This window comes from Microtus pennsylvanicus, chromosome 7 (assembly GCF_037038515.1).
Source record: "Microtus pennsylvanicus isolate mMicPen1 chromosome 7, mMicPen1.hap1, whole genome shotgun sequence".
In the NCBI taxonomy this organism is placed as follows: Eukaryota; Metazoa; Chordata; class Mammalia; order Rodentia; family Cricetidae; genus Microtus; species Microtus pennsylvanicus.
The window spans coordinates 75,321,357-75,347,859 of NC_134585.1; the positions used below are offsets into that span (position 1 = coordinate 75,321,357).

The 26,503-nt window shown below is 37.9% G+C and overlaps 1 protein-coding gene across 1 annotated transcript in view; it reads right to left on the bottom strand.

The window, feature by feature from the left end:
• Col24a1 (collagen type XXIV alpha 1 chain) overlaps positions 1 to 26,503 on the bottom strand; it is a 219,571-nt gene that overhangs the window by 81,532 nt on the left and 111,536 nt on the right. The window contains exons 24-33 of the mRNA XM_075981154.1: positions 25,860 to 25,913; positions 24,646 to 24,699; positions 22,758 to 22,811; positions 18,929 to 18,982; positions 18,667 to 18,711; positions 18,501 to 18,545; positions 13,983 to 14,036; positions 6,384 to 6,437; positions 1,196 to 1,249; positions 814 to 867 (exon numbers count right to left, since the gene is read on the bottom strand). Coding sequence (XP_075837269.1) covers positions 814 to 867; positions 1,196 to 1,249; positions 6,384 to 6,437; positions 13,983 to 14,036; positions 18,501 to 18,545; positions 18,667 to 18,711; positions 18,929 to 18,982; positions 22,758 to 22,811; positions 24,646 to 24,699; positions 25,860 to 25,913 — 522 coding nt within the window. The remainder of the gene's footprint in view (positions 1 to 813; positions 868 to 1,195; positions 1,250 to 6,383; positions 6,438 to 13,982; positions 14,037 to 18,500; positions 18,546 to 18,666; positions 18,712 to 18,928; positions 18,983 to 22,757; positions 22,812 to 24,645; positions 24,700 to 25,859; positions 25,914 to 26,503) is intronic.

A 26,503-nucleotide genomic window follows, 5' to 3' on the forward strand; every position in this document is an offset into this window, starting at 1 on the left:
TATGACGTTGTAAAGGCAGAGTTGCTCTCTTTAGAACTAAGTGATTAATTTAGTACTAACTAATAGCACAACATCGTTCCTATTAATGACCCCCGAATGAAGCTGATCCCTACTGCCCATCCCAAAAGGACAATCCAAGTCAACAAATCAAATACAAAAATAAATATCTCTACTTTATCTGTTAGTGAACAAAGACTTTAAAAAATTACCTTGAACATCATTATTTGGGAGAAAAACAACTTATCATGTCGTAATGCCTGTCTATATTATCATAACCTTTCTAAGATATCAAATTACAGCTGCTCCTAAAAATTGCCTTGCATCCCATTAGCTTCATATGGCCCTGGGGTGGCTTTAAAAAACATAGCACAGACAGAATATTGTATACATAATAAATAAATAAATAAATAACATATCACATAATACATGCAAATAAAATACTTTTATGTGTTATTTGGAAAAAAAATCACATCACATTTCAGTCTTTCATCTGCCTGTTAGGCTAGAAAATGTCCTGAAATGTTGATCAAAGATTTGTGAATTTCCTCTTCATGCAATGGTAAGCAATAACCATGTGACCACACATTTTTGGCAAGGCTCTTCAGAACACATCAGGTTTTTAGAAAAGTCACTTAGGATTCTAAATGCCAAACTTAGAATGCAAATAGGGTTTTGTGTATAAGTTCCGAGATTCATGAAACATTTTGTAGTAATTTGAATAATCATCTTTTTGATATATCTAGGGTAGTTAAATTTTGAGTCTCCCCAAACAAGTGGGTCAGTACATTAAATTTGTTTGTTGTAGGTACTCACACGTGCCCCTGGCTCCCCAGTTGCTCCGGTGCTGCCGGAAGGTCCAATATCTCCCTGAAGAGACAAAGGGCAGCCTCAACATCACAGGAATGCATATCATAAGGGGCATCATCCAAAGTAGTTCAGCTGTGACGGCCTTTATCTGCCTTCACCACGGTGTTTGTCACCATGCCTTTAATCCCAGCACTCGGGAGGCAGACAGTGGATCTCTGTGAGTTCAAGGCCAGCCTGCTCTATGTAGTGAGTTCCAGGACAGAGAGGACAACACAATAAGACCCTGTCTCTACCTTGTACCCTCCAAAAGAATGGTGTTCATCAACCAGGGGCAAGTGTGGGTGTTAGGTTAGAGATGTCCCTCTCTCGTACACTTCAGGGCAGTTACCTTAGCGCCTGGTTCGCCTTGCAGGCCAGATTCTCCCTCAGTGCCTGGAAGTCCCTAAAAGAGAATGATTTGACATGTTACAAAGGCTGGACCAACCCCATAAGAAAGTGGTTTGGGTTTCAGCTCAAAGGTTAGAGTCTGTGTGCAAAAAAGGGCTTTCCCTGCCTCCACACACGTCAATGCTTTAACAATTCAAATGTCAAGAAGAGCTTTGCTTGAAACCAGGACAATAAAGAACATTTATCCCCCAAGTTTTCATCTTTGAGACATTAGAAGATGTGAAATAATATACTTCCTACAATTTTGAGTTATCCATCCCTAGATTCAAAGTGGTGCTTTTGATTATCACATTCCTTCCTACTGCGCCCACTGAAACCCGCTTTCTTAAGATCAATTAATCTTTTCATTATTAAAAATAAAATCCACTGTTTGAATTGATGAGGTTGTCACACCGAAAAGGAGATACAGATGTACTGAATTATTTTTCCAGTCTTTCTTGGTGAGCCTAGCTTCGTTGGGCGACCTTTTTGATTATTTAGACCTTGAAAACATATTATTTCTTGCAATCTTTGTCTCTGAAACTTGAGCAGTGGCTGCTGTGTTGTGTGTGTCTCCCGGCGGTACAAGTGTGTTCTCTGCATCCTCCATATGCTTCCCAGACCTCTTTCTCCAGTCTCCCCGTCCATCCATCTTACTGGTTCACTGAGAGTTTAGTGTACGTCTTGATCATATTCACCCGTATTTCCCAATGTTTTCCCAATTCACCCTCCACCCTGACCTACACATTTTTAAAGAGAAATCCTTAAAGATAACTAGTTCTGCCACACATTTTGGATGTGTGGTCTTCTGCTGGAGAGAGGTCGACTGGCCAAGGGCAAAATTCTTGGAGAAACTGTCTTCCCTTCCCCCTGAAACCAACAAAGGCCAATAGGTCTTTAGTTTAGGGTGAAACTGTGGGCCTCCCCCCTTTTTTCTGCTCTTCTCTGTTTCTTTCCAGAAATTCTTCAATATTTCTGATGTGCGTATCAGACTTTTTTATGATTATTAGAAATTAAAATATTGTTCACATTATTTAATAGTATTTTAGATGGGAGGAGGTTCAATTTTTCTTTTTCATAAAACCTCTGCAACCCACATCTATCATTTCTCAAAGTGAAATAAAATAAAAAGTAGGAACACAATAGGAGAGGTGAGCAGATAATGAAAGTCCAGTTCCTGGCCAGGCAGTGGTGGCGCACACCTTTAATCCCAGCACTCAGGAGGCAGAGGCAGGAGAATCTCTGTGAGTCTGAGGCCAGTCTGGTCTACAGAGTGAGTTCTAGGATAGCCAAGGCTACACAGAAAAAGTCCCGTTCCACTTCTTAGAGGAAATTAGATTTTTTGTTGTTGTTTTTTGGTTCCTTGGTATTAACTTCCATGACCCAGAATGTGGAGGCAGAGGGCCCATGTTTTGATCTGAGATTGAGATTACTCCTAGCTAGTGCCTTAGTCTCTTCAGCAGAGAATTGTGGGAAATAACTGGATGCACCTCATGAAACTGTGCAGGTCTGTGGCAGCAGCAGAGTATGTAAAGCTGCTAGGGGCATAAACACGCTTTAGTGGTCACGATTCATCAGAGACAGGGTCCTCCTGGGTCTGCTGCTCAGTTTTTCTCTTGCTAGTGGGCACACTCTCCCACTGCCTCCGACCACTCTTCAAAACTATCATGTTTTCCTCAGATTCTCAGTGCCACTTCACATCCTTATTACAACAGACTCTTAATCTCTTGAAAGCTATGAAGTTCAGTACCCCGTGCATTCTTCAGGCTGGGGATGAGGCAAGGTATGGCCATCAGCGCTATCTTTAGTCAAAGCTAAGCCAGCTCTGCTCTTCAGAAGTTTTAGCCTTGGGTGGACAAGCAGACTGTGGCCTTTGCTCCCTCACAGCCTTCTTCCGGACTCAGGAAGAAGTACGGCCACATCTGTCACATAACCTAGAAATGTCAGGATGGTTTGATTCCTCTTTCTGATTGCTTCCATATATAAAGAAGCTGTGGAATCTCTGTAACAAGTATCTGTATGTGTCTATCACTTCTCTTTGCCAGCCTCTTCCTACCCTTTTCCCTCTCCTCCCCTCCCCTCCCTCCTTACCCTCTCCTCCCCTCCTTTCCTCTCCTTCCTCCTTCCATCCCTCCCCTTCTCTTCTTTCCTTGCTTTCAGACAGGGTATCACAGCACAGCTCAAGCTGCCTTGGATCTCACTGTTTCTCAAGCTGTGCCACCGTGACCACCTTCCACGACCTCTTTATAGGTAGATCTGTCCTTACTTGTATTTGCTGAAAAACATTTCTCGTTCAGCTGTTAGGATTATTTTTTTTCCAAAATATGGTTCTGATTTCACCACTGTCTTGTTTATATAATCTTATAATAGGCCAAGACAGAAAGTTCAAGCTTTTTAAGAGAGTACGTGAGACCTTTCAAGGTTCTCCTCTAATTAGTTACCATTCTCTTGTGGCACGAAACATCAAATATTTCACACAGCTCCATATTCTTAGGCTCTCCCTAAGACCATCCTCCTTCCTGGGACATTTATCAACCTGTCTGTTTTATGCGGATACAATGTGGTTTTTTATTTATTTATTTATTTATTTTTGTTTTTTTTTTTTTTTTTTACAATGTGGTTTTTATTACTATAGTTCTGTAGTACAGCTTTGGGTCAGGTGTGGTGGGAGCTCCAGAAGTTCTTTTATTATACAGATTGTTTTAGTTATTCTGGGTTTTTTATTTTTCCATATGAAGTCGAATATTGTTCTTTCTAGGTATGTAAAGAATTGTGTTGAGATTTTGATGGGGATTGTGTTGAATCTGTAGATTGCTTTTGGTAAGATGACCATTTTTACTATGTTAAGCCTACTGATCCATGAGAATAGGAGATCTTTCCATCTTCTGACATCTTCTCTAATTTCTCTCGCCAAAGATTTAAAGTTCTTGTCACACAGATCTTTCACTTGCTTGGTTACAGTTATACCAAGATATTTTATGTTATTTGAAGCCATTGTGAAAGTTGATTCCCTGATTTCTTTCTCCACCTGTTCATCATTTGTATATAGAAGGGCTATTGGTGTTTTGAGTTAATCTTTTATTCAGTCACTTCGCCGAAGATGTTTATCCACTGTAGGAGTTCCCTGATAGATACTTTTTGGAGTCACGTATGTATACTATCTTATTATCTGCAAATATCAATACTTTGACTTCTTCTTTTCCAATTTGTATTCCTTTATCTCCCTTAGTTGTTTTATTGCTCTAGAACTTCAAGTACTATATTGAATAGATATTGAATGAGTGGACAGTCTTGTCTTATTCCTGATTTTAGTGGAATCACTTTGAGTTTTTCCCCATTTAATCTGATGTTGATTATTGGCTTATTGAATATTGCCTTTATTGTGTTTAGGTTATGTCCCTTGTATACTTATCTCTCCAAGTCAATCTCATTTTTTATGTTTCAATAGACATGTCTTATTTTTCTCCTCCCCCGGGTAGGATAAGCAGCAATTGCTTTCTCCTTTACTTCCCTGTCAATATCTGCATTACTGACCCTAATCCATTGCAGTATAATGATTATTGATGTTAACTATACTCTGAAACAGATTATTAGCTTATAAAGGAATCGGAGACCTTAAATGCATTCTTGCATCTCCAGTTAAGTGCACAGTAAGAGGCATGGCATAGTCAAGGAAGGGGGAACTAGGTCTCCAAGCCAGGAGCAGAATAAAATTTTATAAAGAGTAATTAATAAAGAATAGATCTGCAAGAAGTAGACCACATAGAATATTGTGTTAAAATTGGTTAATTTTGATGTGTGATTTGTTTTGTTTTGTTTTATTGAGACAGGATTTCTCTGTGCCAGTTCTAGCTATCCTGAAACTAGGTCTGTAGACCAGGCTGGCCTTGAAGTCATAGAGATCTGCCTGCCTCTGCCTCCCAAGTACTGGGATTAAAGGCGTGCACCACCATCATCTCGTGTTGAGTGATTTTTATAATAAATTTCAAATAAAGAAGTGGATGTTTATTGGAAAGGTTATGGAACTCTTAAGGAATATGAAGAAGGATACAATAAAGATAAACTGGCGATGAGCAGCTGAGGGTCTGAGGGAAGCTGCAAGAGGCAAGGCATAAAGGTGGAGGGATCCCCCTTTGTGGGAGATCTAAAGAGGGAAGGATACACATAAGGCTGCATGGCTGTTCAAAGAAAAAAGATGAGGAGAGAGTGATGTAGGAGTAGCTTAGGGTGACTATGTCTCAGGAAAGCAGATTAGAAAAGCAGTGGGTTCAGTGTCTAGAAAAAGAAGCAGAAAAGCACAGAGATTTTTGCCTCTGAGATGTTAGTGGGCTACTGAGGTGGATTCATACATAAAACATGTCCAGACGTCAATAAGTGATGTAAGAGGAGAAGCCTGACTTACAGCAAAACCAGGGAAGTTATATGAGTCTGCAAAAGGCTAAAGAGAAGATAGGGATAGATAGATGATAGCTAGAGAGAGATAGATGATAGATAGATGATAGACAGAGATAGACAGATTCATAGATAGATGATAGCTAGCTAGACAGATAGATAGATGATAGACAGAGATAGATAGATAGATTCATAGATAGATAGATGATAGCTAGCTAGATAGCTAGCTAGACAGATAGATAGATGATAGACAGAGATTAGATAGATAGATAGATAGATAGATAGATAGATAGATAGATAGATGATAGAACTTTCACAGATGCCAGGGAAGTGGGGGTATTGTGTGTAGTTTGACTACTAGAGTAAGAAACAGAAATGAAGTGATTGGCTTGCATAATTATAATCAATGTGGTTTACTATTCCAAATGCTATCGTACATAGGGTGACTTCAAAACTCCCCATTCTCCACAGGACATCGCCTACTAGAATGGAGAGCTATCAAGTCAATTCTCATCAGTGAAGGGAATTTTTTTTCACTTTTTGTTCAATCGTTTCAGTGAACTGATTCTTAGAGGAGAGCTTTGTATGTATGAAACTATCTCTACACATTGTTTCTGCCATTTAAGTCAGGTTGTATTTTCTAAATATAAAAGAAAATGCTATGAAATTATTCTTCATGACATATACTTCATATATCTAATTCACTTTGCTTTGTAAAAATATTAAATCAAAGATTGGCATGAATCACAAAATATTACCTCCACACCCATCTCTCCAGGAAGTCCAGCATTACCAGGTGGTCCTCGAGGTCCCTGTGTAGATTGAAGACATGAGAATCAAAGTTTGCTTTTGCATAAATTATGCATCTCAGTTTCATTTTAATAAACACCATTTGACTGGCCGATTACTTTACTCTCTTTATAAATAAAGTTATAACTTTAGTTAATTCATTTGTATTGTCTCATGAATGATGTCAAACTATGCCTGTACTCAAAATAAAAATAGAGTAAGTGAGATTCCATTTTACACCTGTAAGAATGGCCAAGATCAAAAACAATGATGACAACTTATGCTGGAGAGGCTGTGGGGTAAAGGGAACACTTCTACATTGCTGGTGGGAATGCTACCTGGTACAGCCCCTTTGGATGCCAGTGTGGCGATTTCTCAGAAAATTAGGAAACAACCTTCCTCAAGACCCAGTAATACCACTTTGGGGTATATATCCAAAGGATGCTCAGTCATGCCACAAGGAAATGTGCTCAACTATGTTCATAGCAGCATTGTTTGTCATAGCCAGATCCTGGAAACAACCTAAATGCCCCTTGACCGAAGAATGGATAAGAAAAATGTGGTACACTTACACAATGTAGTACTACACAGCAGAAAAAAATAATGACATCTTGAATCTTGCAGGAAAATGGATGGAGTTAGAAAACATCATTTTGAGTGAGGTAATCCAGACACAGGAAGACAATTATCACATGTATTTACTCATAAGTGGTTTTTAAACATAAAGCAAAGAAAACCAGCCTACAAATCACAATCTCAGAGAACTTAGACAACAATGAGGACCCTAAGAAAGACTTACAAAGATCTAATCTACATGGGAAGTAGAAAAAGACAAGATCTCCTGAGTAAACTGGGAGCATGGGGACCTTGGGGGAGGGTTGAAGAGGAGGGGAGAGGCAGGGAAGGGAGCAGAGAAAAATGTAGAGCTCAATAAAGACCAACAAAATATAGAGTAAGTGGGGCTATTACATTTTACTCCTTAATTCACTCACTCATTTAACAGATATTTATCAAATACCTAATAATTATCAAATATGGTGCTCTCCTAGTTATCTTTAGATGTGAGCTTGTTTATGAGCGGCTGTCTGGGTTATTAGTTGATATGGGAGAGCTCAGTCTACTGTGTGAGGCACCATTCCCTAGGCAGGTGGTCCAAGGCTCTACAAGGATGCGAGCGGAGCACAAATCTGCCATGGAGTCAGTCAACAGCATTTCTCCATGGTTTCTGTGTCCAGGTCCTGCCCTGTTTCCCCTCAACATTAGACCACATCCTGTAAGTTGAAATAAACTCTTTCCTCCTCTAAGGTGCTTCTGGCTAGAGCATTCTATCACAGCAACAGAGTGAAGCCAGAAACATGTGCTGAGGGCTTTCACAATGCACCTGATTTAACTTGCACAGCAGTCGTATATCTACTTAATAGTCCCAGCAAATATATGTCAAACAAAAGTATTTTAAGGAAAAAATATGCGATTTCCCCCTCTGTCTCTATAGTCTGGCCTTTTCTAGATGCCATAGTATAAGGCTTTTTAGTTTGGCTTCTTTCATTTGGCAGCATGAATTTATGATTACCTAGGAATATTTTAACTTGCTGGCTCATTTCTTTTCTTTCTTCATTTTTGTCAAATAAATGAATGCAAAGAAATATATCCATACTTCTGAATTTTAGGTTTCTGCCTAATACATGTTCTTCACTAAGATTAGAAATTTTCCATTCTACTCCAAGTTTTCTAAGAGTTTATATTTCATTTTCTACCATGAATGGGAATTTGTCAAATAATTTTCCTGAATGTATTTATAACACTGTATTTTCTTTTTTGGACTATTTTTAAAAAGCTCTATCTATCATCTATCTATCTATCTATCTATCTATCTATCTATCTATCTATCTATCTATCTATCTATCTTCTATCTATCTATCTTGTATACAATATGCTGCTGGTATGTATGCCTACATGCCAGAAGAGGGCACCAGATCTCATTATAGTTGGTTACAAGCCACTATGTGGTTGCTGGGAATTGAACTCAGGACCTCTTAAAGAGCAGCGAGTGCTCTTAACCTCTGAGCCATGTTTCCAGCCCCTTCTTCAGAGTATGAAAGTAATGAATGCTAAACTCCCTTTGCATACCTGGAATAAATCCTACTTGGTCATGACATACAATACATGGTGTTAGATGAGATCTAACTTTGTGCTGAGGACTCTGTATTTATGTTCCCGAGTGACACCGGTCTGTGCTTTTCTTTTCCTGTAATGTATGTGTCTGTTGATCCTGGGATAATTCTAGCCTCTTGGAAGAATCCAGGAAGAAGTCTTCCAGCTTGCATCTCAGGCTATAGAGAATTCCCATCATTTGTTTGTTAAATGTTTATTAGATGTTGTCAAGGAGATCAGTACCCAGGGCTACTGCTTTCTGTTTCGGAAAGTTATTGGTTATTTATTTAAGTGGTTCACCAACACAGACTTGTTCAAATCATCAGATTTTAAGTGAGTTTTGTTAAAATAGTCTTTTAAGTAGCTGGTTAATTATTTCTAAGTTATAGAGTTTGTGGATATAGGAGCTACTCATCCTTTTAATTTGCATGTGATTGGTAGTGAAGGCCTCTCTCTTGTATCTTGTATCTGTGTCTTTTTATTATTCTCTGCCTGTGAATTAAGAAATTTTTCTTCCTTTTTATAGATTAATTGATTTTTAAAATTAATTTTGACTTTTGTTTTTATTATTTACTTTATTATTCTTACTCTATATTTAATTTTCTTATTTCTAATTTGAAGCTTAGATTATTTATTTGGAACCATTTATCTTTTTAATATTTATTTTATTCTTTTAAAGAAATGATTCATTTACTTTTTTTATTTTATGAACATTGGTGCTTTGCCTGCATGTATGCTTGTGTGAAGGTATCATGTTTCTGGGACTGAAGTTACAGACAGTTGTGAACTGTCATGTGGGTGCTGGGAATTGAACTCAAGTTTTCTGGAAGAGCAGACAGTGCTCTCAATTGCTCAGCCATCTCTCTAGCCCCTCTAATATATATATATTAATTTATGTTACAAATTCCCTTTTAGTCTTGAAGTTTTTAGGCTGCATTTTCACTTTAAGTTAGTTAAGATATTTGAAAGTTTTCTTCTGAGTTTTATTTTGTCATTATTGCTGTTATTTGTGTGTGTGTATGTTTATGTGTGTTTATGGATATGTGTGCACCACAGTGTGCTTGCAGAGGCTCTGCCTTTGTACTGTGAGTTCCAGGGGCTGAACTAAGGTCATCAGGCTTGGCCCTTGCCCTCTTTACCTGCTGAGCCATGTTGTTGTAATAAGATTTCCTCTTTTAACACTATATTATTTAGAAGTACATTTTTAAATATCCTGAAATTTTGAGATTTTTCAACATGTCTCTATTTTTAATTTTTAACTTAATCATGCTATGATCTGTGAGCAGAATCAGAATATGTTTATTCTTTGAAATTCATTAAGATGTATATTTTAGCTCACAGTATGGTCAATATTGGGGAATGTTTTATGTGAGATTCAAAAGAATGTGTATTATGTTGTTGAATGAAGGTTTGGTTTTTCTCTTGGTATCTACAGAAATTTACTTTACTTATAGAAAATGTCCTGGTTCCTGGACATTTGCATTAAATTTACAATAGACCTTGTCCCTACACTCATTTGCCAACACAGAGTTAACCAAAGGCTAAAGAGGACTAGAATGACCAAAAAACGGAATCAAAGAAAGATGGGCACTAAACCTTTCTTGGAGGGTTAGCTATTATGTTGGGTTTGTGTGTCAGGTGGTTTTTGTCTCAACATAGTCAACATTTCTGTCACAGCTTGGAAACCATCACCCACAGTATGGCCACTGTTTAGAGGCAGTTGATTTATAAGCAGCGACTGTTGTGCCAGCTTCATTCTTTCGGTCTCTGTGTGTGTGCACTTAGCAATGACGGTGTTGCTTGTTTCCTGCGACTGTCTGCCTCCCCTCACTTTACCATGACAGTGACTTGAAAGCTCTCAGGCCTTCTTAGCTCTTTGTTTCTGATTTTTTCAGCCCATCTATAAAGGTGGTCTATAAAACCCATCTTTCATGCTCAGTTACTTGGAAGATTTTATATTCTGCAGAATAAAACGTCCCCCTCTGTAGAATAAAAAGAACACCAACTGAGATCAACTGAAGCCCAATTCTCTTTATTCTTTTTACTATTTATTCACTGACTGTGTATGCATGGTGTGGGGGTGCACTAGCCACCAAGCACAGATGGACGTCAGAGGGTAGAATACAGGACTAGTTTCTCTCTCCTTCCACCATGTGGCCTGGGGATCAGACTCAGGTGGCCAAGCTTAGCTGCCAGCTAACGCTGCTTTATCACCAAGTCATCTCGCTGGTCCAAACATGTCTCTTGAAAGACATTTTCTTTTCTCTCTTTTCTACTATCTTCATGGAACGGTATGTATGTCTCCAAACAATAGTGTCTTTGTTTGTGTGAGTGAAGGCCTACATGTATGTATGTGAACCACATGCATGTCTGGTACTGTTGGAGATTGGAAGAGGCATAGGATGCCCTGGAGTTGCAGTTACAGGTGATGGAGGGCCACCATGTGATTTCTGCGAAACAGACTTGGGTCCTCTCCGAGAGCAGCAAGTGCTCATGAGCTCTGAGCCATCTCTTCAGCTTCAGCTCTCATATTAATAACTTTAGTGAATTCCTTTGATCTGAATCCCACAGCCAATGTAACATTTCTCAAAGGCATCTCAAACTCATCACTCAATTTGTAGTCTTCATTCTCCAACCCAAATGGTTCATTGCTTTCTTGCTTCAATAAATGATTTTTAATGCAAGAAGCCGGACACTCAGAAATCATACTTCAAAACAGGCTCTGTATCTCCTACTGCTTTTAACATATTTGGAATCTTTCCCCTCTTTCCACTTCTTTCTTGCCTGCTTATCATAGACTGTTGGCTGCATCTTATCTGGATCTTGGCTCTTGACTCCTTCTACTACGTGGTTTGATAAGATTTATAAGACAATAATCTCATCATTGCTCCTTCTCCCTGGTGCCGTCATTTATTCTTAAGCTAACTGTACAAATCCCTTGGAATGGGCTCATAGGACTCTGTGTGTGGTCAGCAGGTCCCTTTCTCTTTTTGTGTTGTAACTGCTTTCTATCCAAGGGTCTGGAACTGTTTCCTCATTTTGGCTCAAATAACTATTACTCTCCCTTCATATCACATGGCTCTGCTCACGGAAGCTTTCTTGAGCCTCTAGATTATGACAGCTTATTTATCATTGATTCTCTAGATCTGAACTCCTACATAGTTAGTCTTCTCTGTCTGTTCTGCCCTATAATTCAATCCAGCACAGACAGAAGACATTCTTTAAAAATGTCTATAATGAACATGCACAGACTTTTTCTTCACAACATTCCTTAAACAATATACTGTAGCAATTATTTACATGTTTATATTTTATTGGGTGTTATAAATATCCCAGAGATGAAAGTACATATGAGGAAATAGGTGACAAGAAGACACGATTCCATTTTCTATGAGGGTTTTGAGAATCCACAGACTGTCTCTGAGTAGGGCACTGAACTGCTTCCCCAGGGATATTGAGTTCTGGATGTGCTTTCTGGTATTTATCTCAATTTATAATTATCGATATACATATGCAATCATTTAATTAATACCTTCTTCTATTACTAGACTGGAAACTTCATGCTTACTGTTAAATACCAAGAGCAGATTCTTTTTATTTTTTTTCCCTTTCCATGGTTTTCAAGACAGGGTTTCTTTGTGTATCTCTAGTTGTCCTGGAACTCACTCTGTAGACCGGGCTGACCTCGAAATCACAAAGATCTGCTTGCCTCTATCTCCCTAAGTGCTGGGACTAAAGGCGTGTGCCACCACTGCCTGGCAAGAGTAGATTCTTAATGACTATTTGTTCACTGAATCAAAGAAAGGTGACCTATTTAATAGACATGCTTGCCTTACAATGAAGAAAAAGTTTTAATTTTGACTATAGAAAGATTATAGATCTTATTATATTATTGTCAAAATATAAAATACATTTATTTTTGTGCCATTCCCTATTTTGTTCATTTCTATAATGAACTAGTATTTCAAATATGTGACACAAAATCTATTACATGCATCATAAATTGTTTTATATTTTATTTGCCAGTTCCATGACACTGTGACCTTCACATTGACATTTAAAGTGCCATGAAGTCATTTTGTTAACAAATCTTTCCTTGTATAAATTTTAAGTAACAATTCTTTCCTTACATAAATCATAAGATTTTTGGCTCCACTGTGACCACGGCTCGATTAACACACTTACCTAATAAAATCCTGTCAGTCTTCATTCCGTTTCCATAGAGCAATGCTACTTACGATGTCAATGATATCTTTGGGCATGGTCTTTGTTTATTAAGTTTAACAAACACACATTGGGCAAATGAACTATTTGGGCATCGCATCAGGAAAGGAGACGAAAGGGTAAAAGAAATAGTCCCCAGCTTCAAGGAGTCTATGGAGTGTTCAGATAGTTCAGGAAGCAGAGTAAAGAAGGACTGTAGTATTTCAGGTCAAATAAACGTTAGTGATGGGACAGCACATGAAACAGAGAGCAAATCAAAGGTTTAGTTACAGAAATCAACGCCACATCTTAGATATTTATCAGGCAAGAATTATGCATATTGTAAACCCTTACTGTTCGGTGAGCTTATGTTGTAGTTTAAAGGTGAACCTTTTATTCTTGGGTAACTTTTTCCACTTGTTCCTATCCAAATTAATTACACAAAGACCACCTGTAGACCTTTGTGTCACCTGGTGATAAGATCAGCCCGGTGGCTGAAAAGGCTTCATTGTATTATGGATCTCAGAAACACGTTACAGCATCTTACATCTGCATGACTACCCTGAAGAATGATGTCATTGGTAATAAAGACTAAGCTGCAAGAAAGGAGCGGCTCTCAGTCCTTCCTTTGCACAATGCTCTTTCCATGGAAACTCCAGAACTGAAGCATACCTACGCATTTTGCATGTGTTTTTCTATTGTTGATGTAGGAGCGTTTCTGTCATATTTTCATATTTGGGCCAATCAGATACAGAGACTGGCTTCACTACAGGGCCTTTATTATGGAGCCGGTGACTGTGTGTGTGGCAATGTGACAGTCATAAGAACAGCAGGCCAGCTAGACAAAGCATTCCTGAGAGTCACTAAGACAGTTTCCTTTTTTCAAAAGCCTAAATAAGGCCCTTTTAACAGTCACAGAGAAAAGTACCAAATTTGACTGCATGAAGCCATAAACACAGTGATGACAACACACACACACATATGCATATATATATATATATATATATATATATATATATATATGCATATATGTGTTTATCTGTATCCTGCAGAGTGGATACAGTAAAACATCCATTCTGTAGAGTCTGTCTTTGCTATCTAAGGTCAACACTGTTTCTAAAGCAGGCCACTCACAGCATTGCGGACTAACAGTCATGGAAAGTAAATGTACCTCATAAAAAAAGCCACAATTAGAAGAGCAAAAATCAACTTACTGGTTCTCCGGCAGGCCCCCTGTCTCCCGGGCTGCCAGGGAGCCCTTGTAAGCCCTGGACAAACAAAAGAGAAACTTGTAGAAGAGATGGCATCTGAAAACTAGTTTTAGCTAGTTTACACACCTTGCCTTTGCCTGTAGGTTCTTTTCTATGTAATACTTAATTTTCCCTTTTTGTCATAAAATATATATAAGGTTTACCATAACCACAGAATATAATTATTTAGCATTAAGTAGATCCACAATGTTTATCAACCATTCCTAGCATCCATCTTCAGAACCTTTTTATCCTTCCATCCTCCCAGTTAAATCTTGCTAACAACTCATTTATTCCTATTGTCTTTTTCCCGGTTCCCAGTGACTAGTTTTGTCTCCGAATTTGGCTGTCTAGGTAATTTTTGTAAGTGAGACCATATGATAACTGTTCTTCTGTGTCTGGTTTATTTAATGGGTAGAACGGCTTCAGGGTTCCTCCTTGTAGCATGGGTCAAAACACCTCTATTAGAGTTGAATGGTAGTTCTATGGATGCATAAACCACCTTTTGTTTCTTCGTCTGTCAGGAAACACTAAGGTCACTCCATCTTTTGACTATTGTGGATTGCTACTGTGAACATGGGTATGCAGTATCTGAGCTGTGGCTTTCCATCACTTTGGGCATGTGCCAGAAGTGCAACTGATGGGTTATATTTTAGTTCTGCCTAAGAGGACATAAAACTGGTTTTTTAATTTTAAATTTTCATTTATTTATTCATTTCTTTAATTGTGTCTAAAGCTCCATTTCAGTTCTGAAAATCATATGTTCTTCTTTCACTTCAGGCTCCTCAATCAATACACAGGATCAATACAAAGGCCTTGCTCTGTCCATTCTGCCAACTGAAACGTGTGATGGAAATTCAGTTTTCTTTGTTTCAAGCATGTTTGGATACAGAGCCAATGTAGTATTTCCATTAATGGGGATTCTGCATCAAGGTTGTTTCACAGAACAAGAATACAATTTTCATGTTCACAATTTTTATTGAGGATTAAGAGGAAAAGCACGAATTGGTTTAAGGCTTTTCAGATGTTATTAATGACATATGACTTTATAGCAGGAATCACTACTCCATGACTTCAACTCAGTAATCATGAGAACAAATGACCACGAGAATAACAAAGACTATTGTGGTTATTTATTGGGAGTTTGTACTAAGTATGCAATAATAACCACAGTTCTTATAATCACAAAAGATTGATTTTTCAAAATTTGTTTTTATTATCATTACTTTTACTAATAGTAGTGGCAGTAGTGTGTGTCTGTGTGTCTGTGTGTGTAACATTAATGTGCAGGTGCTGGTGGAGACCAGAAGAGAGCACTGGATCCATGGGAGCTGAAATTACAGGAGGTTGTAAGCTATCCTATGTGGATGCTGGTAATAAAACTCAGATCCTGTGGAAGAGCAGGAATTGCTCACAACCCATGACTTTATTTTTAAATGTTGATAAACTGAGGTTCAAAAAGGTTGGATAATTTATAAAAAGTTAAATCAGGCACTATGTGACAGAACCAGTATTTGACCAACAACATGTCTGACTCAGGAGCCATAACATCAGGGACACATGAGGATTCTCCCCTGAAGACCCCCTTTCTCCCAATAATGGCCTCTTTATGGTGAAGGATTAAATCTAGAGTTTTAAATCCAATGATAACTACCTTTAAGATTAATAGTAAAATAAAAACATTTCACAAATCAAAACTAGAATAAATCACCATTAGCATATTTTCCTAAAAGAAACGTAAAAGACATTTTCTAGGCTCTAGGATAATGGCAGCATTTAGACATTCAAACCTTCAGGAAGGAAAGAAGATCATTGGAAATTGTAAATGAGAAGATGGTCAGAAAGCCTATCTCCTCATACCAACTCTCATGTATATCACCAATTTATATTAAAGCAAATGAAATTTTATTAGTATCCAGACAAAAGCTTTGTTTAAAATGAGGAATTCATAATACCCATGGATGTAATACATAAAATAACCATAGTATAAAGACATGCTAATAAATTGTTCTATATGACAGTACGTTTCTATGCATATATTGTGTAACATAATGGGTTTTTTCTGGTATTTTATAGGAAAAGTTTGTTGATCATTACTTAGAATAACTACTTAAATTAATAATGAGTACAAATTAAAAGTCAATAGTAAGATATAATTTTTAAGACAGAAGACATTGAACAAAACAAAGAAAAACAAAGCACAAAATAGACCTAAGTCTAGTCATAACAATTAGACTAAAGAGAAGTGGGCCAAATACTGTAATTAAAAGGCAGAGATTATCAGAATAAAATACAAGATCCAACTAGAAGATGTTCAAGTTCAATATCAAGATGCATATGGGTTAAAATAAAATTGGTGATAAGAACACATCAGATAAATGGCAAGCCTATGAAGGACTAGCAAGAGTGATGCTCATATCAAATTAGGCTATTTCCAAAACAGTATTGCCCAGAAAGCAATAATCAAAATTGAACAAAATTATAATAGAATTTTAAACTACATGAAAGAAACTTAGAAAGAATCAAAGGGGAAAATCAAAGACATACAAGACTAGAGATTTTTCCACATCTATTTATGGATTGATAAATGCTAACATTAAAAACTCAATAATATATGAAATGTTACAATTTTTATGATTTAGATAATTAAAAATAGCCACCCAGGCTCCATGATCCCACGAAACTATCGGCCTTTCTTTCTGATTTTGACTTTTGGGACAGACCTACAGGTGGATGGGAACAGTGATGGTTCATAGACAAATACACCCTTCCCAGTTTTCAGAGTTATTAGGGTACCACATATTGTTGGGGTCACTTAGTATTTGCTGGTACCATCTTGACAGTTTGGGTTCTTGGGGTTGGGAGTATATCAATGATAGATCCTGTACTCAGACCCTGGATCAATCTCTACCACAAAGAAAAAGAAAAAGGAGGAAGACGAAGGATGTGAGAAGGAAGGAGAGAGAGGAGGAGGAGTAAGAGCAGGGGAATTTAGAGGAAGATTCTTCTACAGATCTTCTGAGTCTCTTCATCTCACAGGTGAAGAAAATAAATGCTAAACAGCCAACCTATTAAGTCAAGGTTGTGCTGTTTTTAGGAGCATGCAAGAAAGGTTGTCTGATCTCTAATGTATCTTTGTGTTATAGAGTATTGCCTACTTTTGACAGTATCTAAAGGACTAGAGACTGAAAGATCATATGAATCTTTGGGGCTTATTTAGCTTTTCTAATGAAACATTCCCTGCTTTTCTACAATTCCAATTCAACTAAGTCAGTGGAGGCAAAGATATCATAGACCTCCACAGCTACTATAAGCTCGTTGTTTTCTTCTCATAGCTGTGACGTCTGTTGAGGTAGCTTTACCCTTCCAGGAGCCTACGGGCTGTGTGTGCTGTAAGACAGTTGTAAATTAATCCTAGTACCATTCACAGGGTTAAGGAGATATACCATTTGTCTAAGCTGGAAATGCATAAAAGTTCTAAGGAAGTTTAACAATATACAGTAATTCTATTTCAGTGTGCCTCATATTTTTTAAGTTAAAGGAATGGACTTGAGCTCAGCCTTGCCTGCAATATAGCAAAGTGGTCAAAATCTACAGATGTGTGTCATTCACACTGAAAGGATCATAAACCCCAACCCGATGAGTACGCAGACACAGGGGTGTTCTTTGAGAATGCCTCCAGTTAATGACATGAGGCCAAACACAGCTCTTTTTCAGAACCTTCATTTATTTTCTCCCTTTTCAGTCTCCAGAATTTTAGAATTGATCATTGTCAAATACATCGCTATTATGGAAAACAACAGGCAGGGGGCAGCAGATTCCAAATAGGAAGAGGCAAAGTTGTCACCTGTGACAACCACCACTAGCTGAACTGCATATGTTCTGGCCTTTTCTGACTCCTCAGTTATAATCCATTTAAGTTATCAGATTTTTTTTAAATTTAAGCCATAATATACATTCATATGAAAAATCAAAGAGTCATTAACATTATGATTCAGAATGAAAGCAATTAAAATACTTAACACAGTTGTGTGCTAATTTATGTAATTATTACGTGTATATGTTTACATATGCATTTTTCAATATTTCTCTCCTCTTTCATGATGACAGTTACAGAAATGATTGATTCTCAGGGGAAAAGCTGTGTAATTCTGGTAAGATGTTAGAAGGCAGTGAAATAAACTAACATATTTATAAAATACTGGAAACTCTTGAAGCAGTATAACAAGAAAGCAAGATTTGTATGGCTCTACACTCCAACAGACAAAACAGCACTCAAGATGAGTAAGAACAAAACTAGGTGAGAGGTCATAGAAGCTTCTCGTATTCTCTATTACGCCCTGCTGCAGTTATGCGTCTTACCACTTCATTTTCAAAGGAGTTTCAGAGAAATATTTGTCACGATGAAAATGAAGTACAAGTGACAATTATCACATTGGCTCAAAGATTAATGACAGTGACACATCAAAGGCAAAAACTTACTGGGTTTCCTTGAACTCCCCTCTCGCCTGGGCTTCCAGTCTTGCCCTACACATGGAGGAAAAATTCTTAGGTCACATAGCTCTTTCTCAAAGTAGCACAAGAAAAAATGTAAAAGGAAGGGAGTTAAAAAACATTCATACTTAAGGAGAAATGGTTTATTACTCACGGAAAGACCCTGAGGCCCTCTTTTGCCTTGATTTCCTTTTTCACCCTAACAGAATGTCAATGTCAGATGGATTGGTCAGAATTTGAGTCATGGTCTTACACATAGTACCACACAGAAATAAAGGCATCATCAAGTATGTAGCTCATTATTAAAAACTATGACTGGTATGCAGCAAAAATTATGAACACCATTATTTAGATATACAGGTCATAATTGTTTTTGAAAAATATAACTGCACATGAAATGGAGAATCAGCAAGTACCTTGGCACCATGTCCTCCTTGATCCCCTGGAAGGCCATCTGGTCCTCTGGGTCCCTACAGATAGAGGAAAATAACTCATTTTCAGTTGAAATATTCTTTTTAAAATATTAATCAAGTTCATGATTTAAAGATTTTATGCCATATAGCAGCTTAGATGAAAACAAGACTATCTGTTGCTGGGATTTCTATAACCTAAGGTTTGCTCATTTTGTTTATTTTTTTATTTCTCAGTAGTCCTCTGGAATTTATTCTTAAAATGATACTAAAGTTTGCTTATAAGTGGCTGGGTTGTTTGCCTTAACCGTCTCCTTGAGTTCCATTATTGTGGAATTGCAATTCTCTCTTTGCATGTTTAGAAAAGGGGCATTCAGGACACTGCACTCGCCACTGCCTACTGAAGAGAAGTTACTAGAAGCTGGCAGGGGCACAGGATAGGTAGAGAAAGTCTATTTAAAGGCAAATCTTTCCAATATTTACTCAAAAACTAACTGTAGAGAAGCCCCAGCTGCTCTCCTGTAGCGACAAGTCATGCTTTCTAAAGCATAGCTATCTGAAGGGCTTTGCAGGGGACTTAATTCTGTGCCCTCCACACGAACACCTACTGTAGAAAAGAGATGGCCGTGTGGATACAGACCCACGAGCTTCTTCATTATGGAACCTATGAAATGCGCAGTTAAATTGCACGAAGAATAAGTAACTGAAGGACTGAGAAGAGGAGTTCACAGGGAGGCAGACCTGGTACATTTGTCCCAGCAGTGGAGACACCATCTGAAAGAGCAGCGTCAGTCTCGTGGGCTTGTGAGAAGGACAGACAGATGGACAGAATGAGAAGATGCATAAAGGATGGTGAGTGTTAGCTTGGCCAGGCTGGGTTGGTGGATGCAGAGGAGTGTCGAGAAAGCAAGGCAGTTAATAATTATATAACCCCCTGTCAAGTGCTGATAGGAAGGGACCCGTGTTGGGGGCCCCAAGCCTTCTCCTATATCTCACCAAGGTCCAGAACGTTATTATCAAAAGCTGTTTGCTACAGCAGACCTCTCCAGGCTAAATTCCTGGGTTTCCTGTACCTCCAGGCCCTCAAGGGTTTGGAAGGAGCACTCACACCCACAAGGACCTGTTGCTCCACTCTTCCTGTTAAAGTGAAATCATATGCAACTACTCATTTGTATACTGCTTTACAGTAAAATACTCTTATGCAATGATTCACCGGGATTATCATTGTTATTATGATCCTGGTGCTGAACTTAGAGCCTCTAGCATAAACAGGCAGTTCACTATTGAACTACTGCTGCCCCCTGTTTCACACTTACTGTTTCATTTACCAAGAGATGTGTCTGTGCTCACAGTGATAAAGAGAATCATGGATGGTGTAAAAAAAATGTCTAAGTCAGGAGATCACATTAAGGTCATAAAGCCAAAGGCTGCCACGTGAGGTTTTGAAAACACTGTTCTAAGGAAGACTGGGGCTCTCTATGCTTCAGGTAAGAGTGAGCTAATGGTCTAAAGGCATAGCATGACAGCCTTTAGACACATCCTGGTGGTAGACACATCCCGCTGGCTAATGCACACTCTCGATTGGACTCCTAAGACAAAATAAACTTTAGGACAAGGCCCCAAAGAATTAGATACACACTGTTATAACAGGTACAAAACCCAGCATGATATTAAAAACCTAACAGCTTGAAAGTGTCTCATGGGTCTCTCATGAGTATGTTCTGGGTGAAAGCATGCTACAGGAAAAAAATACCCACACTTTCCCCTATGCCATTAGGAATGTCAAAGCTGGCCACGGAGAGCCAGGAGAGGGTTCATTAAGGCCAGAGTGAGAATTGAGTACTTCAACTCCATTAAAGAAAAGCACATTTCACATTTGAAATGTAGGTAAGAGTTATTCAGGCTCATGAGTGATGCATTAGGCATTGGGCCTGCTATTTCATACCAATATTAAAATTAAAAGGAGAAACCACAGTCAACTAAAATGTTATCATATATTAATACTTCATTTACTTAGGAAGACTTTTATGAGAATCCTAAACCCATTTCTATGACCTCTGAGACAAATTATGATAGGTTGAGTGTCCATGGGTGAAGGAAATAGCTGCATCCGCAGGACAGATGGACTCGACGTATTTATGTGGTCCTGAAGCAGGATGTGGATCTGGTATGACCCCTATTAAATTTTAACTCACATGCCTAACTAATGATGCCGATGCTGTGCAGTCTTCTTCCTGGCCCTTGCTCTACACAGCTGGAACCAAATGATCCGCTGAACAAGATTAACACTAGCACTGCTTTTAAGGGAAAGGTTTCTCATATAAACTTTTTTCTAAGTCTATCACGTGAGATGTTTTAGCTGTTGCCTAACACTGAGCTTTAAAACAAACTACCAAAGGCCACTTTAGCTTAAGGTGACAGGCAGTTCCTTGAAGGGGCCGATTTGCAGAGTGTTTATGACCATATAGGTTTCAGTTTTCCAGAGAAAGGCTTAAGCTCGTACATATTCCCATCATAGTTGTCCCTGCAGTCCATCTCAGTCTTCAGTGCCTGCCTCTCCATACCTCTGCTCTAGAGAGTGCTGAACTAGGGATCTCTTGATCAAAGACTTAGTTCAAGCCCAGGTGAGTAGGTGAGGTCCCTTTGCCTCTATCACTTCTCCTGTTGGGCAGCTGGACACAGAAGGCATTGCTGGGCAGATATCAGGGGTTCATTTTTATTACTTATCCTCAAAGGGTCAATTGTGTATATGAAAGGCAAAGATACAGGCTGTGCTGATGCCTCATTGTCCGTTAGGCCAAGCCACCATCATCTGGACTAGAGTAGTGGATGTGTTAGCTTACATCATCTATACAGAAGAAATAATTTCCCAAATTGCATGAAGTGCTTTGGTGATAAATGACTTCTCTGCACTCAACTATTCTCTCGCTAAACATACCAGCTAACAGAAGGTTAATATGAGCAATGTTTTAAACATAAAGGGTATTTATGTAATAGTTTAGTATTTATGACTACCTCTTAATGGTTATCTTGCTATCTTTTGCAGCTATGTAATAGGCACGGTTATACAATCATCCTGCAGGATGTTACAAAAGTTTTTATGATGCTATTATGTTCAGCTTACTTAGATGTTGGCATCGTGGCCTCCTTGACTTATTTTTCCTTCCCCTTGGTGGGTTTTTAGTACTCCATGGTATTTAACAGTTTCTAGACCATAAGCCACAAATTTGGAAAGTCCACTGTGGTCTGAAACCTGAGGGGTAGTTTACATAGAATCCTCTGGGGTACTAGTTAAGTGTTATATAAACTGTAAGCAAAGGTTGGGTAGATATATGGTGGGTTATGGTGGGTTGTCAGCAGGCAGAATCTCCTAGGAAGATTCTAGCAATGGTATTTGTATGACAATTCTGGAACAGTACAAATCTCCATATAAATAGGAAAAACAAATAAGTATTATGATCACTGTATGGGCTCAGAATATAGGTATCTAAAAGTGGGGTTTCCCTTCAGGGTCCTGTCATAGAAAGTAATGGCAGGTGTGCTAGAGGAATTGATTCCTTTAGCTTTTGGGGTGGCATCAGAAGAGAGTGGGCCTGAGATCTTGAGCCAGACATTTTTCCTACTTACATCAATAGACTGGATCAATAGTGTGCCTGTGTATGTGTGGGTGTATTAAAATATACATTAGTTACTATAGGTAGTTCACCTAATAGCATAAAAACAGCAAAAAACCTGACAAATGTTAGCATGGTTCTAGAAGGTGTAGAGCTGGCTTTGTCAAACACATCAATATGAGGTGACTCTCTTGAGGTTACCATACTTTTGTGGTACTTACCCTTTGTCCTTTAGGACCCGGGCTCCCAGGTGCTCCTCTCGCCCCAACAAGACCCTACATGTTGAAGATGAAACATCTCAAACAACAAACTCACAGCACCTTTACCAGAGCAGCAGTTATACCTTCCTTATGCAATGCATTTCTAATGATGGATTTTAAAAGTGATATTCATTAGCCTCCCTACAAATAAACTGTAAACAATCAATACCATGTGCTCCTCCTAATGTTCTGCTTTTAAATATTCCACTTTTTGGAAAAATGTCAGTTCTGTGTGAGATGTATTGGAAGGGTTTAATATTCATTGGACAAATAGTGCCCAGGAGGAATGCACGTGAGCAACAGAGGAAGGAGATGTCCACTCAGCCAGTCAACCCAGCCTGCTATGCATAGTCCACCAAAGAGGCAATGGCTATTACTGTTACGATTTCTTTGTTATTATTAAAGATATCAATTAGAACCCCATGTGTAAAATTTATATATTTTCTTAGCCCATGAAAAATGCCATAAATGATTTTAAATTTGTATCTCAAAAGTAGTTTATAATGGAAGTTAAATTGCCATATTAAAGTCAAGTTTACTGTTTTATTAAGTCTCCTATAAAGATTTATTAGAAAATAGCACAAATATAAATGTGTAGAAGGCAGTTCTTGACAATGCGATCATTTAGCCAAACAAAAATAGTATGTTCCCCATGTGCTCTTCATAGCTGTGGGCTTTTGACCTGGTTTACAATACCAGACATGAAATCCCTCCTGTGTTGCAGGCCTCAGCTGCAATCACAAAGCAGTTGGTTCCCCATAATCACCATACCACTATTGCACCAGTGGGTACAGTTTGCAGAGCCTAGAGGTGGTCAAGACCTTCAATTCTTTTCTCCACCAGCAATCCGCACAGCTAGCCAGCAGGGACTTTTCTGGTCCATTTGAGATTGATCTATGCCTTGCAGCCCTAAAGCATGGTGTCTTCAATTCTCCTGTCTTTCCTTGTTGTCATGGTGAGTAATGGTGACACCCTGGGTTGTTCTGGGTGTCTTTGGGGCCTCCCTGACCAAACACTCATAGAAAGACATCCTGCTCCTAGCACTGAGATTTTTCATTTAACAATCCATGTTTTCTGTTTAGTTATGACCTCTGGGTAGATAAAAATGGATCAAATTTCAGGATCTGAAATTTACTCATTCTTTTATATGAATGAAGACATTGACAACCGTGTTCTAGTCTTTCTTGTTTTAGAAGTCAATATGTCTATGAACATACAGAAAACAAGATTGCTTTTACGAAAGGAAGCATCATGAAATACAATATAACTAATTTTTGTAAGGGGAACTTCCACCCTGACACCACTGAGGCTGAACTTCTTCAGATTCATGCTAACATTGTCAAACCATGACAAGCAAATGTTCCCTCTTTAGGGGCAAGATTTAATTATCTTTCTGAAAACAACAGATGGGATATATTTAAAGCCCAAGTTTTACTTACCAAAGGCACATTTCCCATGAATTTCGACTGTTTGTGAATATTTGCATTTTTAAAAAAATGTTGAAAAACATATGCTTGTGTTTTGTTAATTCCTTAGATCTCAGCTGTATTTTGGTTACTGATTCTATTTTCTTACAAAAGGAAGATTATATATATTATATATATATACATATATATGTACATTAGTTCAAGTTAGAGACTGAAATTGGTTACTATACATAGCAGGGGTAAGGAAATTCAAGATATTGAGGAATGTTTCAGAATGCTCATACAGTTTGGGTGACAAGCATCTCCATTACCTGATACATGACTGATTTTACATGAGACCCCAAAGAGAGCACAGTAAAAGCAACGGATTTAAGTTAAAGTAGACATTCAAGAAAGGATCACAGAGTTTATTCTATACTTACAGGTAATCCCAGTGGGCCCATGGGTCCTGGAGCCCCAGGAGGACCTGGGTAGCCCTATGATTTAAATGAAATATGAAAAACATAAAATCAATTATTTTCCTTTAAGAAAAAAATTAGCAAACTAAAAATGGTAACAAAAACAACAGCTTGATGAGATCATTCTTTCCTACCCACATTGAAGCCCAGGAAATAGTCTACAGGAGGACCACAAAAATTAAAGGTGTTTTTACATGGAAGTTGCACATCCATTTGTTATGTCCTTGCTTGGAAAAGAAGGTCACTAGGTGGCACTGTGTGTTGCAGCACCAGGAAGACATCTTCCTCTTTCTGTGGGCAATGGTATCTTACATGTAGCTATGCTCTGTGATGCATATTACGAATTACAGACTCGTAAGAGAAGGTAGAGAATTCCACAGCCAAGAAAGGTGGATGCAAATTAGTCCCTCAACTTTTAGAAAGAACACATGGATTATGGCACTAATGCTGATTCGGAAGGTGCCTTAGGAGGTAAAGATTCTTGAACTTGGTTGACTTAATACAGATGTTAGTTTACTACCTGTCCCAATTATAATACCACTAAAAATAATCTCATGGTGCTCTTCTGATGGTGTAGAAATTAAAAATAAAGAGTGAGAGGCGGAATGAATTTGTAGGTGATGTTATGTGCCACCAGACATATATTTTCTGAAAGGGGAAGTTCTAAAATGGATCACAGTCATCCATTTAACGTCATATAATACTTACAGGCTATTTAATAAACTACAAATACAACCCAGATATAAAATTTACTGGTTGTCATTATCTTGATGATATAAGAAAATAAGATAAATTTTTGGTGCTTAATCTGTAAAGTGCTAAAAAAAAAAAACCCTCATAGTCAAAGGTGGTGGAAGAGAGGTTGAGGGCATATACAATAGGAACTTTATTTGCACAAGAGCATGCAGAAAATTAATTAAATTTTTTTAATCCAGTATGGCTAATTATAGTCATTTAATTATTCTCCCACAACTATAGAATACTTTTACTAAACAATTTTACTTTTATGCTTTTTCATGGATTTGATACCATAGAACATCATTTTAGGATAGAAAACAGTTGAAAGGGAAATTTCAATGGAAATTTATTACCAAATAGCATTTTTACTTTAATTCTGGTCAAGGTGGGTCCTTAATGTAGGTTGTTGCAAACAGAGATTTTACATCATTGAATCTTACCATGATTCCCTTTTCCCCCTGGGGACCAACTGGGCCTGGACTTCCACGCTCCCCCTTTTAAAACAATAAAGGAAAAAAAAAACATTGAGTTATGTCAATGATTGATCTGAGGTTAGAAACAGAAGCCACCAGAGCCATAACTTCTATGCATACTTCATCTTCATTTTTAATATCTTTGAAACTTACAAAGTTTTCATGTTTAAATTCACAGCTATGAATCTTCTAATACAATAGTTCTCTTGTTTGCAACCTTATTTAAATGAAGATAGAAAATATGGATAAAGAAGCTCTTGTAAGAAGCATGTAACTTGCTAAAATTTTACAAATGAGAATTCTTTTGACTTTTATTGATTACAGAGCATGAAATTCCTGAAAACATTCAGCATACTGATAAAAATGAGCTTTATCTATAGAACAATTGATGAAATTATTTCCCTGGTCTGTGGAGCTAGTGTAGAACTGCAGATCTCATTCTGGAGGGTCGTGGGAATCAAGCCTTCACTAGAAAATTAAGACTAAATGTAGTTACATTAAAATTCCTTGCATTCTCAAAACCTCAACCCATTGAAAATATCAGAATGAAAAATGACAATTCAAGTAGAATTATTTCTGTATGTTGTTATGTTACTAATAAAATCATGAAG